This window comes from Bidens hawaiensis, unplaced genomic scaffold (genome assembly GCF_021521415.1).
Source record: "Bidens hawaiensis isolate Kalapana, Puna unplaced genomic scaffold, B.hawaiensis_p1.1 tig00045987_1, whole genome shotgun sequence".
NCBI lineage: Eukaryota > Viridiplantae > Streptophyta > Magnoliopsida > Asterales > Asteraceae > Bidens > Bidens hawaiensis.
The window spans coordinates 55,088-71,629 of record NW_027498183.1 but is presented as its reverse complement, the minus strand read 5'-3'; the positions used below and the strand labels follow the sequence as shown (position 1 = coordinate 71,629).

Genomic DNA, 16,542 nt, shown 5'->3' with positions numbered 1-16,542 from the left:
GCATTTTAATGTCCATTATTACAAATATATTTCATAGTATGCAACTCTTATTAGTTTAAAAACATACCCAAAGAATAAAAAGGCTTTTGACCTTTAAGGCAACTGCTCTTCAAAAATTGTTAACCTCAAAAGTTGGGACCATTGCATGCAGATGATTCTTCTTCAGTTTTCTTCTCCTAAGACTCTTATTCCTGTATGAAATAGTAACAATAATCAGATTATATAAAGTTTAAAAAGTAATAATAATTTTTTTAAAGAATTATGAAACTCACCAGTATTGGTTCTTCAACACAAAGGAATCAGTTGGAACTTTCTTTCCATCATCATTCCGATTCCAATGATAAAACGCGTGTGTTTTATTCATTATCTCGAGTGTCGAATGCCCATAACTCGCCTCACGGAATGCAGAATAATCAGGCTGAGGATCATTAAACCTACACACCCATCATCGATTGATCGCCACATAATCATTGGTTACCGTTTTTCTAGAGAAATAAAAGATAGAAGAAAGCATCACCTTGATGCAAGACCTTCTTGGTTTCCACCGTCTCCAACGGTTATGTAAACCGGAGCCGATTTGTCTGGTACAGGATGACTCACACCACCAGTTATGTTGTAATGTATGTTCGAGATCCGGTACTGAAATTGCATATATTATGGATTCATAAGATATAATAAGAAAAAATATACTATATATAAATGAGATGAACAAGTGTCAAGTGACAAACCGATCTTTCATAAGCATGAACATGTCCAGCAAAGACGACATCGACCTTGTACTGAACAAACCAACTCTCAAACGCAGCTCGCATGCTTTCACCCTCCATGTAATGAGCACTATTACTGTTGTATATAGGTGTGTGCATTATAACAATAAGCCAAGGTGTTATCTTCCGGTCCACTTTTTTAAGTTCTGCTTCTAGCCACTTATATTGTGGTGTGTATTTTACTGTCACGGGTAAAATGTAAATATGTAAACGGTATCATACACAAAACAGAACATAGGTAAAAACTAAAAAAGGTAAATTACCAAATGGAGATTTGTGTTGTATCTGTAGGTCTGTACTTGGAAAAGAAATAACAGAACATAGGTAAAAACTAAAAAGTGTACAATACATGGTACAAGAACTCGATGCGTGTGACCGAATTTGATAGAAGATTTGTGTTGTATCTGTAGGTCTGTACTTGGAAAAGAAATAAAAGAATTTATATATTGAATTGTGACTATTCAGTTGCATTTTAATGTCCATTATTACAAATATATTTCATAGTATGCAACTCTTATTAGTTTAAAAACATACCCAAAGAATAAAAAGGCTTTTGACCTTTAAGGCAACTGCTCTTCAAAAATTGTTAACCTCAAAAGTTGGGACCATTGCATGCAGATGATTCTTCTTCAGTTTTCTTCTCCTAAGACTCTTATTCCTGTATGAAATAGTAACAATAATCAGATTATATAAAGTTTAAAAAGTAATAATAATTTTTTTAAAGAATTATGAAACTCACCAGTATTGGTTCTTCAACACAAAGGAATCAGTTGGAACTTTCTTTCCATCATCATTCCGATTCCAATGATAAAACGCGTGTGTTTTATTCATTATCTCGAGTGTCGAATGCCCATAACTCGCCTCACGGAATGCAGAATAATCAGGCTGAGGATCATTAAACCTACACACCCATCATCGATTGATCGCCACATAATCATTGGTTACCGTTTTTCTAGAGAAATAAAAGATAGAAGAAAGCATCACCTTGATGCAAGACCTTCTTGGTTTCCACCGTCTCCAACGGTTATGTAAACCGGAGCCGATTTGTCTGGTACAGGATGACTCACACCACCAGTTATGTTGTAATGTATGTTCGAGATCCGGTACTGAAATTGCATATATTATGGATTCATAAGATATAATAAGAAAAAATATACTATATATAAATGAGATGAACAAGTGTCAAGTGACAAACCGATCTTTCATAAGCATGAACATGTCCAGCAAAGACGACATCGACCTTGTACTGAACAAACCAACTCTCAAACGCAGCTCGCATGCTTTCACCCTCCATGTAATGAGCACTATTACTGTTGTATATAGGTGTGTGCATTATAACAATAAGCCAAGGTGTTATCTTCCGGTCCACTTTTTTAAGTTCTGCTTCTAGCCACTTATATTGTGGTGTGTATTTTACTGTCACGGGTAAAATGTAAATATGTAAACGGTATCATACACAAAACAGAACATAGGTAAAAACTAAAAAAGGTAAATTACCAAATGGAGATTTGTGTTGTATCTGTAGGTCTGTACTTGGAAAAGAAATAACAGAACATAGGTAAAAACTAAAAAGTGTACAATACATGGTACAAGAACTCGATGCGTGTGACCGAATTTGATAGAAGATTTGTGTTGTATCTGTAGGTCTGTACTTGGAAAAGAAATAAAAGAATTTATATATTGAATTGTGACTATTCAGTTGCATTTTAATGTCCATTATTACAAATATATTTCATAGTATGCAACTCTTATTAGTTTAAAAACATACCCAAAGAATAAAAAGGCTTTTGACCTTTAAGGCAACTGCTCTTCAAAAATTGTTAACCTCAAAAGTTGGGACCATTGCATGCAGATGATTCTTCTTCAGTTTTCTTCTCCTAAGACTCTTATTCCTGTATGAAATAGTAACAATAATCAGATTATATAAAGTTTAAAAAGTAATAATAATTTTTTTAAAGAATTATGAAACTCACCAGTATTGGTTCTTCAACACAAAGGAATCAGTTGGAACTTTCTTTCCATCATCATTCCGATTCCAATGATAAAACGCGTGTGTTTTATTCATTATCTCGAGTGTCGAATGCCCATAACTCGCCTCACGGAATGCAGAATAATCAGGCTGAGGATCATTAAACCTACACACCCATCATCGATTGATCGCCACATAATCATTGGTTACCGTTTTTCTAGAGAAATAAAAGATAGAAGAAAGCATCACCTTGATGCAAGACCTTCTTGGTTTCCACCGTCTCCAACGGTTATGTAAACCGGAGCCGATTTGTCTGGTACAGGATGACTCACACCACCAGTTATGTTGTAATGTATGTTCGAGATCCGGTACTGAAATTGCATATATTATGGATTCATAAGATATAATAAGAAAAAATATACTATATATAAATGAGATGAACAAGTGTCAAGTGACAAACCGATCTTTCATAAGCATGAACATGTCCAGCAAAGACGACATCGACCTTGTACTGAACAAACCAACTCTCAAACGCAGCTCGCATGCTTTCACCCTCCATGTAATGAGCACTATTACTGTTGTATATAGGTGTGTGCATTATAACAATAAGCCAAGGTGTTATCTTCCGGTCCACTTTTTTAAGTTCTGCTTCTAGCCACTTATATTGTGGTGTGTATTTTACTGTCACGGGTAAAATGTAAATATGTAAACGGTATCATACACAAAACAGAACATAGGTAAAAACTAAAAAAGGTAAATTACCAAATGGAGAATAACTGGATAGCACAATTATATGAGCGGACGCGCGCCTGATAGCATACCAGAGAGGATTACTGCTTTCACTTGCAGCATAAGGAGTCGGGTATCTATAAAGATATTGTTTGAAAGGGACAACTTCATTCTGAACATAAAAAAGAAATTAAAAAATCAAAGGACTTAATAAAATGTTGGTATTAATATTAGTTTCACAACTTACCATATATGGCATATACTCTATCTCATGATTTCCAGCTGTCCATATCCATGGTTGGTACGCTTGAATTTTTTCAACAAAACGACCGTATGAATCCCAGCGTATATCCATATCATCATATTTATATCTATCAGCGTAAGATAGATCTCCAACATGTAACACGGTCTGTGTTCCACTCTGTATGTAATGTTCGAGAGTTGACAGAGAATTATACGTTTGGCTCAAGTCTCCTAAAACACATAGTCAATAATTAATCCACACCAAAAAAAAAAAAGAAAAAGAAAAAAAAGGTAGTAATGATTTCATCAAAATGATCAAAACAAGAAAAATGTCACCTATAATTCCAAACTTGTAATACGCGTTTGGATCGATTTTTGGAGGAGTTTGAAACCAAAAAGATCTAGCAGATTCACCCTCTCCAATCTCGTAAAAGTACTTAGTGTCATACTAATAACAATACACTTGTTAGTTACGAAACATATCATATAGATACTAAGATACATGTTATGAAGTATTGTAGTTAATGAACAAATACCTCAAGGCCTTTGATAAGGCACTCGTGAATATATCCAGATGTATAATTGTAAAATGTATAGTTTTTCACCGCCCTTCTGCGGTAAAATCATATTTTTTCTCTGTTTTTCCATATTTGACTTGGTTAGACCCTGGTTCAGCAGGTGTCACCCATATTATAATTACAGCTTTTCCATCATAATCTCCTTGAGTAATGTGAACCTACAAACATCACTCTACAGAATGAGCAAACGACATAAATACCAAGGTAAAGAGTGGGTGAAGTTAAAAGTAGTAAGACAATATATTTCACAGATAAACTTTTTGACATGTATATCCATTAAGAATGTAAAAAGTAAGAAGAATTTATACAACCTCATAAGTACCTGCTGTGGAGCATTATAACCACTGGGAACTGCAAAAACTTCATTGTCAAGAGGAATGTCAACTGATGGCCACTCTGAACGGATGAAATTGCTAGTCACGCCAGCATGTATATTGTCCAGAAAGTTGAACAAAATAAAGCCAATAAGCAGAAACCGAGGTACTATCGATCCCATTTTCTTATCCTTCAAAATGATCGTTGCTCAATTAGCTACAATCACTAAACAATATTATCCCTAAACAATATTATTAAACTAGTTATATAATCATCATGTCTAGAAGGTATCCAAATGTAATATTATTCTCTATATATAGACCATGCATAACCCTATTAGCCACACAATCAAAATACAATCACATTCTCTGGTAGTCTGGTTTATCTAGTATAAACCTCAAACACGGGACGGTTACATGTTAATACTACTTAATACATAATTGTCCAACTTTGAAAGTTTTCTTGTAAACAAACTTAAGTATTCAAAAAATTTACTTGATCCTTTGCACTCTACCTCATAGATCTGAAAGCTTGCAGAGATGCATCAAAATATATGAATAAGCACAATATTCAAACAAAGTTCATGGTTTACTTCTCTAGTAATTCCTATAAAGTAAGGCACACTTCATAAGCAGCCCGATAAAAAAGTTTCTAATTCAATTTCGGCTCAAAGTGAGACACTCTTTTCATCAAACTGAACAACAGTTTTGAGAGTTGGCTCACACCCAATATATTACACCCCAAACAGTGGTATAGATGTCTGATTTGTCATAATAAGACAAGTAGGCCTGCAAATGAACCGAACACTCATGAAATGCTCGGTGGGAAGCTTGTTTATTTAATAAACGGACAAGCATGAAATTAAACGAACGAATATGAACACACATTTATGCTCATTTATGTTCGTTCAGTGAACGTCCTTTTATGTTCATATAAATTTCAATAAATACATAAGTAGTTATATTTGTATAAATTTAATCATAAAAGTGGCTCATTTAAATTACACACACACCTGGCTATTTCTATTGAAAAAAAATTAATCATTTTCATTTGTATTCGATTGTGTCTGCTCAATAATGTTCTTCAAGCTTTTTTTGTTTATGTTCATTGTGTTCGTTAACGCTCATAAACTGTTCGTTTAGGTTTTAAATGAACAAACACAAACAAGCCCATTTTCTTAATGAACGAACATGAACAAAAAAAATTATTCAATTATATGTTCGTGTTCAGTGGAGACCCAAATTCGATCCCCCTTCCGAGATTGTTAGTTCGAATCCCAAGCTCACCCAGGTTTCCATCCCACCGTGTGTTAAGTCAGTTCTGCTCTTGTGGTGGCACAACGACTGATAAGTGGCAACTAGGAATGAGCTCAGTACTATAGTACTGGTACTGATCCCAAAAATTGAAAATATTTGGTACCGGTACCGTTATTTCAAGCAAAATTCGAAAACTACCGGTACCGTACCGGTACCAAAAACTCAAAACTTGGTACCGATTTGGTGGTACCAAATTCGGTACCGGTACCGTAAACGCTCATCCCTAGTAGGGATAAGCTCGGGATGGTACATGTATCGACCAATATTGATCCTGAAAATTGAAAATATTTGGTAGCGGTACCGTTATTTCGTGCAAAATTCGGGAAATACCGGTACCATACCGGTACCAAAAACTCAAAACTTGGTACCGATTCGGTGGTACCAAATTCGGTACCAGTACCAAAAACGCCCATCCCTAGTAGGGATGAGCTCGGGATGATACAGGTACCGAACGGTACCGATCCCGAAAATTGAAAATATTTGGTACCGATACCGTTATTTCGTGCAAAACTCGGGAAATACCGGTACCGTACCGAACCGTACCGATACCGAAAACTCAAAACTTGGTAACGAAAAAGCTCATCCTTAGCGGCAGCCGGCGGTATGGTCTCCCAGGGGAATGTAAAGCCAAACTATGAAAGCCAGCATGGGCCCAATAAGACAGCATAGTCCGACCAGAGTATGGCAACGAGACTCTCCAAATTTAGAGAGTGCAGTGGCGTAACACACACAACAACAAAGTCTCCGTTCAAAAAACAAAAAACTATATTTGATCCTTATCGCATTACTATAACATAAAATTAAATTTACGATTCACGATGACCTAAATACGAAATCACAACAATAAACCGTTGAGCTTCTCAATTCGCATTATAATCGTGCAATGATACAGATACTCAAAACAATTACATGCATATATACATACGTGACACATATTAATCATTCAAACAAATTCGCGAAGACGAATACTTACGGATCAGCATAAATTATTATTAAGTCACAACATTCAATTTCAACTTGAATTCAATGGCGTATGAGAATTGACTGACTGACCTCGGATTCAATTCAGAGATCTACAATCCAATGGTTAAATCATTGAGCGATAGAGATAGAGATAGAAAATGTAGCAGTCTCGTTGGTTGAAGCGGTCGGTTTGGTTTAACCGGATGCAGGTTGCGTATGTTAGCAGGAACCATCATTCTGATGTACGTTAGCATGATGACGTGCACAGGTTTTTTTTTTTTAAATAAAAATCTAATTTTATTCCAATTTGATTATCATTTTACATTTTTAAAAAGAAATTTTATAAGGTTACCGCTTTTGACAAAAATTTTAATTGGGTCAATTCATTCGGATTAACAGGGTCAGGTTAGTTGTTTTTTTTACCAACGGTTACAAGATATGGAATGAAGTAGAAATTATAACAATGGTTGAAAACGAATACCGTCAAACAATAGACATGAGTTTTACCCATATTGAGGTTTCGTGTGTCGTCGCAAACCACTCAAATATGTACCTTTTTAAATTTTACGATCTACCGAATGTACGGGTTACTACTCTTATCCTTTATAATTTTCACTAAAAATAAATAATGTTTCAAGTATTTGGATTCTTTGGTTTTTTTATTATTAATTATTTAATAAATTTAAACATAAAGATATTAAGGCCCCAAATAAATAGATATGAAAGTCGACGGAATAGATATAAAGGTAGCCGAAATAGATCTGTAGGCCATGGAGTAGTTATGAAGAGCCTAAACAGACCTTTTCAGAAAAACAAACAGCACCTTAGTGTACATATGATATACTTTTGTTAGAATTTTCAACATAAGTATGAGATAAATTACTTTAAAGAATAGGACACGGATGTCTTACAATTACAAATGTGGAAATTGCGGATACACGTTAGAAAACTATAACCAGACCATATAAACTAACGAGTATTACGAACTAAGAAGAAATCTTAAACCAAACATATTTTCATCAAAAATTAACAAGATCTAGAAGTCAAACCATTAAGAGAGCAAAAGAGAGAGATATGATCGTAACAACAAGAAGGTACACAATCTCTCTTCTTTATAACAAGGTGTCAGACCCAACATCCCGTTAGGCCCGAATTTTTTCTTTAAAAAATTATATATATTTTTATTAAAACAATATGTATATTTAGTGTTTAAACTCAATTATATAACTATTAGCTTTGGTCTAGTGGCAAAGGAGAATTCTAGATTTCTAGTCTCATTTGAGACATGTTTAATCTTATTTTTATACAGAAATTTTTTACACAACCTAAGAACCTAAATTATAACTAAGCCCATATCAAATTAAACTGTTTAAACCCAACAAAATACTCATTTTACTTAAGGCTCAAAAATTTTTCCGTCTTCGATCCAAAATTTTTGTTGCTTTCTCGGAGCTGGCCGTGGTTGGAGACATGCGAGTCATCCAGACAAAGTCAACTAAGTTCAAAGTGTAGTATCTAAGTCTTCAACAAGCCCAAAAGTTTCAAGCTCAACTCTAAAACTTAATCTTCAAGCCAAATATTGCTCCTGTGTCTAGCCCAAACATATATAGAAAACGCAAGAAAACATAAAATAACTAACCAGCATATATAGATATAAAATTGATAAAGAGAAAGACATATTATTTTCGACAATACACTTCTGAACTTACAAGCTTATTGAATATCAATACACGAAGTAGCATCACGGATTATTACAAGTTACATAATACATATGCCTTTCTAAAAATATTACACACAAAGAAGTTGGATACACTTTTTATTTCTCTTCCCTTAACATCGACTCTGCCTCCTTGAACCTCCTGTTTTAACAAACGTATAAGTAGAGTGCACATAAAAATCGATTAAATAAACTGTACCCAAGCCAATTTAGGAACAGATTGTTTCACCATGATATTTTGATAACCGACCTTTATGGTTAGGTTATGGTTATATGTATATTGGCAACTAAGTTATTTATACCGCCCATTCGGTCTAGTTTACGTTTTTGATTTTTTATCCAGAATATGTTACATTTTCAATAAAGGTTTGTTATATACATATATACAAAATATAATATTGGTTATCATTTATTATACTTTAAATACTAAACTAATCTACATATCTATCTAATCTAACTATATATTAAAGCAACATGATTTTTTCACATGACATTATTTAGGATTTTCACATAGAATGCCACATAGATGCCATGTGAGCAGTTTTCTATTTTATCATCTCTTCTTCCAAACACAATATGGAGCATGAACCCGTTTAGTTATGTTATAACCCATGACCCGGTTTCTCTTAAAATACAACCATCTTCATATGAAGATAACATTTTATAAAATTTTGAAAAATAAATTATTGTGTGATACAAGTCTCGAACACCAAGACCTCATGTTTCAAGCTAAAGATGCTTACCAACTCCACTTAAGTAGTTATTGTGTTGAATTTCTTGACTTCTAAATGATATATTGTTAATTCACTTATAATAATGTATTACATATAATAATTTTTTATTTTTATTATTGTTTTCATCCGTGTAAAACACGGGCTCTAACCTAGCTATGCTATTAAAACAAAATCATTCTTTCACATATCATTCAACTAGAGTAGCCAACTAGGATGCCAACTAATACTATTACCATTTATAGATATGTAACTTTAAATGTTATATTAAATGAGGTTTTTAGTTATTTATGAATTATAAAATTTTATTTATCATTATTTATATCTTATGAATCCATAAGATATGTTATTATGTATATTATTAAATTTAACTTTCTTATTGCATTTTTTAACCACTCATGTATTACAGAGGCTATATACTACTTGATAATATTACATTTGACCCAAAACATAATTCGGTGTGAATCAACCCATATTCAGCTATAAAGCAAAGTGAAACAAGGCCTAACAAAAATTTGTCATGACTAAATATAAACATAAAAAATTAATAGTTGCTCTTAAATTTGTGATAAATATTAAGCCAACCATATATTTGGGTGCCACCATCATTTTGATTAGAAGAATGAGACATCATACATGTTACTTTCGAAGACCCTTATATTTGAAATTATTTCATATAAAATATTTTAATTTAAATTAGTATCTTCACTGGTACACTGGTCGGTCCAATTTTTTGAATCGGTATGTAGTGAATAATAATCGACTTAATAATCAACAACAAAAAAAGTAAAGGAAAAAATAATAATAACTAAATTGAAAATATATTTAAAAAATGAAATATAAAAAATAAAAAGTAACGGTCAAATTGGTGCATACCAGTACTGGTTGTAGACCATAAAGGATTCGGTTTTAGCTTTCTTTCCTTCATCATTTCGATACCAATGGTAGAAAGCATGTGTTTTGTTCATTATCTCCAATGTTGAGTGCCCATAACTAGACTCCCGAAACGCAGAATAACTAGGTTGAGGATCGTTATAACTACAAAAGTCATCAAGGAAACAAGAGACATATATAGTTATTCTTTGTAAAGAAAATAAAACTAACAATCATTGATAAAAAAAATAAAAAAAGAAAAGTTCACCTATATTCAAGACCTTCTAAATTTCCTCCATCTCCAACGTTGATGTAAATGGGAGCGGATTCATCCGGGATGGGATCACTTAGGCCGTTAGATTATGTTGTAGCGTATGTTGGAGATTCGATACTGAAATGGTGTATCTTAGTTAAATGAAGATAACTTTGTAGTGGGTGTTTGGGATTGATTATTTAAGCAACTTATTTGAGGATTGGTTTTATAAAAACATATAGTCATTTTCCTAAATGCCTAGATAAATAAAAGTGTTTACTCGTCTATGTTTATCTTAGGGTTAAATATATAGCTTGCTTTCACATTGGGTTTAACATATACGATACATGGACATAAACGAATGTAATCGGGTCCTAATGAACATATAAACTCCCGACGAACATGAATGTAAATGAATAAACCATACAATTATTCAATTATTTGTCTTTGTTTGTTCATTTGCAACCCTAGTTCTGATTACATGTATGTATGTATGTATGAATGCATGTATGTACTTTGTATGAATGCATGTATGTACTTTGAGATATGCTCACATGCATATAAACTTCACATAAATTCCATGACATTGAAATGCTTAAATAGAAAATCACAAAAATAACTATTTTCTCACATGTATTATGTCTCCCTATATTCGTGCGAATGACAAATAATACATCTACACGAATTTATACGTCACATGGTCATATAGTGTCACATCTCATTTTATTTTATTAATATATTATTGACAAGAAAAACCTATATGCACGTAAAAGTAGATGCGTGACTCTTAAAGTCTTAATCGATTATCTAACTGAATGAGTGATTTGTTTTTGACAAATATGTTATCTCGTGATTGATTTCTATAGGATTTGATACGAAGGTGAGATTGGGAGCACACTTAAGTTAATTACCAATCTTTCATAAGCATGGACATGTCCGGCAAAGACCAAATCAACCTTGTACTGAACAAACCAGCTCTCGAACACGACTCGCATGCTTTCAGCCTCCATGTAGTGAGCCTGGTTACTGTTATATATTGCGGCATGGATAAGAACGAAAAGCCAAGGTGTTTCGGTCCTGTTCACCCTTTTAAACTCGTCTCGCAACCACTCATATTGAGGTGTATATTTTACTACCGTCACAAATTAATCAAGTAATAATTAAATTAGCTAATAGCTCAAATTAACGAACAAGTTTGGTTCATCAAAAACTAATTTGAGTTACCAACTTACCATATGGAGAATAACTTGATAGAAAAATTATATGAGCAGAAGCACGTCTCATAGAATACCATAGCGGACTACTGCTTCCGCTAGCTTCATAAGGCGTTTTGTATCTATTGAGATATTGTCTGAACGGTTCAACTTCGTTCTAGACACAAAGAAACAAATCACACATGTCCGAAAGAATATATTAGTTAGGGTTTATTGTAAGTACGATATGATTTGATTTATTAGGTATACTTTGTAAGTATTATGTTATTATATATAATTGACTAATGATACATAATACCGTTACTGCCCTTTCATTATCCTGTAAAATATGCAGTTTGATCTTAATTCGATGACTTACAATTTTTGGAAAATACTCAATTTCATGATTTCCGGCTATCCATAACCATGGTTGATATGCTGCATTTCTTTCGACAAACGACCATACGTATCCCAGCTTTAACCATTTCATCGTATTCATTCCTATCTGGATAAGATAGATCTCCAACAAATAACACGGTTTCTCCTTTGTTCCCAATGTAATGTTCAAGAGTTGATAGAGAATTGAATGTTTGCCCCAAGTCACCTTAATTAATTTAACAATTTAACCAGAAAAAAGTTAGTAATTGCCCTTTTTTATACTACTTATGACTAATCACTTCAAAAACAAATACAAAAAAGGAAGATAAGGGAATCATTAATATCACCTATAATTCCAAATTTATAATGGGCGTTTGGATCAATCTTTGGAGGTGTTTTAAACCAAAATGATCGAGCAGAATCACCTTCTCCAATCTCATAATAGTACTTGGTATCATACTAATTAACAAGACATGAACACTTGTTAGTCATGAAACAAATCTTTTAATTATAGAAATTGGATTTAAATAATTCCAACTATTGAACCCGAGATGATTCGAAGTAACACATCAATCGATCAACTTAACGATATAAATGGTTGAAAGGGTAAGATGGGAAAGCCATCATTGTTAGCTTTTTCTTGTGTTTCATCGTTTATTAATTAAGCATAAAGAGTTTTAATTTACTTTATTATTTAAAAAATATATATATACACCTTAAAATCGAGTTTCCTTTTAGTTTGAGTATATGGTATTGCGAATACTCTTTTGAAAAACCTATTTTAAAAAAATGCCGATGTGTGTATAATATGTGTTATTATTAAACATAGATTGCATAAATATATTTATATAAACTGCTTAATAAACTTACCATAATATTATGTGTGATCACAAGTACACAAGTAATTATTGACGTAATTAGTTGTGTGTTGCGCAATTTTGTGCATAATTTACTAGTTGATTTATAATTACTTATATATGTTAGTGTAACTTATATGTACTTAACATTATCGACGCAAATATCACTCGTCCATTACCGGTTGCGTAATTATTAAGTTCACCAACAAGGTAAGTTTAATACCTCATGGTCCTTAGCAAGGCACGTATGGAGAAAGCCAGATTTGTATGTGTAAAAGGTGTAGTTTTTGACCGTGGAGCCTTGTGCAATAAAATCATACTTATTTTCTGATGTTCCATATTTTACATGGTTCGGCTCTGGTTCACTAGGTGTAACCCACATTATAATTACAGCTTTTCCATCATAATCTCCTTGAGTGATATGCACCTACATCAATTCATTTACAATTAAAATTTATGCAAAATACATAAACATTTAAAAATGTATAATAACTTAATTACTTGTTGTGGTGCATTATAACCACTCGGAATCGCGAATACTTCACTATCAAGAGGCATGTCAACGGCTGGAAACTCTGAACGGAAGAAGCTGCTTGTGATACCCGCGTAGACCACATTATCGACAAAGCCTAAGAAAACACAGACAATAACCAGAAACTCGGGTATCCTGGAACTCATTTGCTTAACCTAGCATAAACTTCAAACAATAACATATTATTATGCAATGAAATTTTCAACTTGAATCAAATACATTAAAAAAAATTTATATGTATATATATTCATAGGACTGACCTTGGATTCTGTGGTGTTAAGGATGAAATGGTTGGTAGCTATGGGCTTGGTTTTGTAGCCAGTTACACCCAGCGCAAGTTAGCACTTAATTGGCAGAAGTATGCTTATTTTTGTTTAGCCCTGCTTGCGGTGCGCACATATGATGTATATATGTGTGAACCCTCGGGTGGGCAAAAGTGAAATTGCACTAATTTTGACGTTATTTTACTAATCTCGTGAAAATAACGTTAAAAGTGACGGACGGTTAATCAGGCATCATGTAGTGGCGTTGATAGCTGAAAGATAAGGGTACATGCACCGATCAGCCGGTGTCCCGATGATTGAGTGCTATGTGCCTTATGTCCAAGGCTTGATGCAAAACTACTATCGAGCCGGGGGTCTCACCGGAAGCAGCCTCTCTATCCCTATGGGGTAGAGGTAAGGCTGCCTACATCTTACCCTCCTCAGACCCTACCATAGCTTTGCTATTGGTGGGATATACTGAGTACGATGATGATGATGATGATGATGATGATGATGATGCTTATTTTTGTTACTTTAGCACATGTGAGTGTGACAGAGGCTATTTTGAATTAGTCACGTTTATAGTGTATTGGTTAGTGCACAATTTAATGGTTATAAGTTTCATAAACTTGTTGAATGATTCGGAGACTTCCTTTTAATCGGTCAGATCTCTTAATGATTCAGCACAAGATTGTCAAACAGCCCCGTAGATAAATTTGGTGGACTTAGAGCATTCATAACCCTTCCTCTACCTTCAAATCCAAAATTACACTAAAATCGCTAACTTTGCTTTCTTTATTTCAATTAAATAATATTTTTATACCCTTATCATTACTCTTTTCTTTTTCTTCACTCACAACCACTTAAAAAAAAAATTAAGTTCTACATGTACTTTTCAAATATAAAGAAAAATAACTATATTTTCTCTCTCCTTCACTCACAACACCCTAAACCACTTCTTAAATTATAAAAACTATACTCACAAAATTTGATGGCTAAGTTGTAAATGCTCAACGGTTTAAAGTCGGCTCAGGCGAATTTAATAACAATTTATGGCATGTAAACCAATAACAATTTATTATTAGACTCATAAAAGCTAATTGTGTCCCATGATAGTGCCTAACTCAATAGCAGGGAATTTTAGAAACATCCATACTCTTTTGCTAAAAAAACCAACCAATACGTCCTATATAAGATTATACGTGGCGTATAGGGTCTCATATATCCCCATATAGTCATGTATGAAGCATATAGGGCCATGTATAACCCCGTATAGCCCTATACGGAACACATAGGGGGGGGGGGGGGCTGGGTGTCCCTAGTAGGACCCAATACGGAGATCCATGGATCAAACCCTGGTACCATCCAAATCAACTTTTAGAACTAATGATTTACCTCTCTAATATTGGTCGTGGACTGTGAGGGATGCCTAATGGTTGCGTACACCTTTTTTTTTTTTTTTTTTTTTCATAAAAGTTATAATTGAATATTCACCAAAAACAACATTTGATCGTACTAAAATAGTTTTTTCATCAATTAATTAGCATAAGAGTAAACTACAGTTTTCGTCCATATAGTTTGTTTAAATATGCAGTTTTAGTCCAATGATTTTAAATTTGTGATTTTCGTCCTTGTGATTTCATTTCACTTGTAATTAAACCCGACCCTACTAATCCTGTTAAGTCTGGTCGCTAAGTCCATCAACGTGTCATTCACGTGAGGGACAGTTTTGTCCCTTTTCTCCTCAGATAAACCCCAGTCCTAATTCGCAAGCCCGCCTGACATGAGGGCTTGGGGTGTATTTGGGAAACAAAAATGCCCCTCGCATGAATGGAACGCTGATGGATTTAACGACCAGACTTAACGGGGTTAGTGGGGTCGGGTTTAATTGCAAGTAAAATGAAACCACAATAACGAAATTCACAGAATTGAAACTATTGGACTAAAACAACATATTTGGGCACATGGATAAAAACCATAGTTTACTCTTAACATAATAAACATGAACTGATTGGACCAATAAAGAAATGACACGCGAAGGTCTTTAGACTACGAGTATGTATTCCGTCGGCAAGGTGGACTACCTAGAAACTTTCGGCGAAAAGCCGGCCTCCATACAAATGTCTCAACAATTCTTTTGTCCATAAATAAATAATAAAAATTCCAAAATCTTTTTAACTTGCGTATTTCGCCTCCGCACGAACCCATTTAAGCAAACACCTCAACATAGGGATGAGATGGGGATGGTACCGGTACCGACCGGTACCGATTCCGAAAATCCCGATCCTGAAATTCAGAAATTGTTGGTACCGGTACCGAAATGTTCGGTTCGGTACCGTACCGAACCGTACCGGTACCGAAAACTCAAAATTTGGGACCGATTCGGTGCCGACGGTACCAAATCGGTACCGAATTCGGTACCGGTACCAATCGGTACCCGTACTGAAAACGCTCATCCCTACATCAACATGCCAACACGTTTAATTATATTAGAATGGTCCGACAGTCTATTTGGCCCATTTATTAAAGCCTTTCAACTCATTTACAATCCACTTCACTTTTTAAATTGGCATTCCGTTGCCGTTGCATGCATGGTTTGATTAGATAAATGGGTTGCATAGTTGTTTTAGGGTCGTATAATTTTAAGTGTATCCCAATTATTATAGACGAATTTTACAAGAGGGGTTATATTTAAGTTCATCAATTCTATCACTATTTAAACCTAATAAAAAATATATGTATTTAAAACGACTTGGTAAAACCGTACGGTACGGGTGCAAGTTGATGTGAATTCGGTTGGTAGCGGGTTGTGGTTATGAACCAAAACAATACATTCGTCAGCAGTGGCGGATCCAGGAAATTTTC

The 16,542-nt window shown here is 34.0% G+C and overlaps 2 protein-coding genes and 2 pseudogenes across 4 annotated transcripts; all 4 read right to left on the bottom strand.

The window, feature by feature from the left end:
- Nucleotides 1-37: 37 nt before the first annotated feature.
- Nucleotides 38-941, bottom strand: LOC143596038 (bifunctional purple acid phosphatase 26-like). Its single transcript, XM_077074916.1, has 4 exons — nucleotides 729-941; nucleotides 518-639; nucleotides 273-434; nucleotides 38-191 (listed from the first exon to the last, which is right to left on the bottom strand). Exons 1-4 carry the CDS (start codon nucleotides 864-866, stop codon nucleotides 110-112), a joined length of 504 nt encoding a protein of 167 aa, XP_076931031.1. The 5' UTR covers nucleotides 867-941; the 3' UTR covers nucleotides 38-109.
- Nucleotides 942-1,271: 330 nt separating this feature from the next.
- Nucleotides 1,272-2,175, bottom strand: LOC143596054 (bifunctional purple acid phosphatase 26-like). Its single transcript, XM_077074928.1, has 4 exons — nucleotides 1,963-2,175; nucleotides 1,752-1,873; nucleotides 1,507-1,668; nucleotides 1,272-1,425 (listed from the first exon to the last, which is right to left on the bottom strand). The coding sequence occupies exons 1-4, from the start codon at nucleotides 2,098-2,100 to the stop codon at nucleotides 1,344-1,346; spliced, it is 504 nt and encodes a 167-aa protein (XP_076931043.1). The 5' UTR covers nucleotides 2,101-2,175; the 3' UTR covers nucleotides 1,272-1,343.
- Nucleotides 2,176-2,504: 329 nt separating this feature from the next.
- On the bottom strand, nucleotides 2,505-7,105 carry LOC143596053 (bifunctional purple acid phosphatase 26-like; annotated as a pseudogene). Its single transcript, XR_013146636.1, has 10 exons — nucleotides 6,971-7,105; nucleotides 4,609-4,791; nucleotides 4,245-4,444; nucleotides 4,045-4,156; nucleotides 3,713-3,939; nucleotides 3,499-3,637; nucleotides 3,197-3,417; nucleotides 2,986-3,107; nucleotides 2,741-2,902; nucleotides 2,505-2,659 (listed from the first exon to the last, which is right to left on the bottom strand). The product of XR_013146636.1 is annotated as a bifunctional purple acid phosphatase 26-like (transcript).
- Nucleotides 7,106-8,599: 1,494 nt separating this feature from the next.
- Nucleotides 8,600-13,576, bottom strand: LOC143596051 (bifunctional purple acid phosphatase 26-like; annotated as a pseudogene). Its single transcript, XR_013146635.1, has 9 exons — nucleotides 13,384-13,576; nucleotides 13,106-13,309; nucleotides 12,373-12,484; nucleotides 12,027-12,251; nucleotides 11,687-11,825; nucleotides 11,366-11,586; nucleotides 10,470-10,592; nucleotides 10,205-10,366; nucleotides 8,600-8,739 (listed from the first exon to the last, which is right to left on the bottom strand). The product of XR_013146635.1 is annotated as a bifunctional purple acid phosphatase 26-like (transcript).
- Between the last annotated feature and the right edge of the window lie 2,966 nt (nucleotides 13,577-16,542).

Bases quoted from the DNA above. Each gene is read 5' to 3' on its own strand.
- LOC143596038 (XM_077074916.1), bottom strand. From the start codon at position 866: ATGCACACACCTATATACAACAGTAATAGTGCTCATTACATGGAGGGT. The intron at 435-517 runs GTGATGCTTTCT...ATGGGTGTGTAG, and splicing joins CAAGAAGGTCTTGCATCAAG to GTTTAATGATCCTCAGCCTG. The intron at 192-272 runs GTGAGTTTCATA...TATTTCATACAG, and splicing joins GTGTTGAAGAACCAATACTG to GAATAAGAGTCTTAGGAGAA.
- LOC143596054 (XM_077074928.1), bottom strand. From the start codon at position 2,100: ATGCACACACCTATATACAACAGTAATAGTGCTCATTACATGGAGGGT. The intron at 1,874-1,962 runs GTTTGTCACTTG...ATGCAATTTCAG, and splicing joins TTCATGCTTATGAAAGATCG to TACCGGATCTCGAACATACA. The intron at 1,426-1,506 runs GTGAGTTTCATA...TATTTCATACAG, and splicing joins GTGTTGAAGAACCAATACTG to GAATAAGAGTCTTAGGAGAA.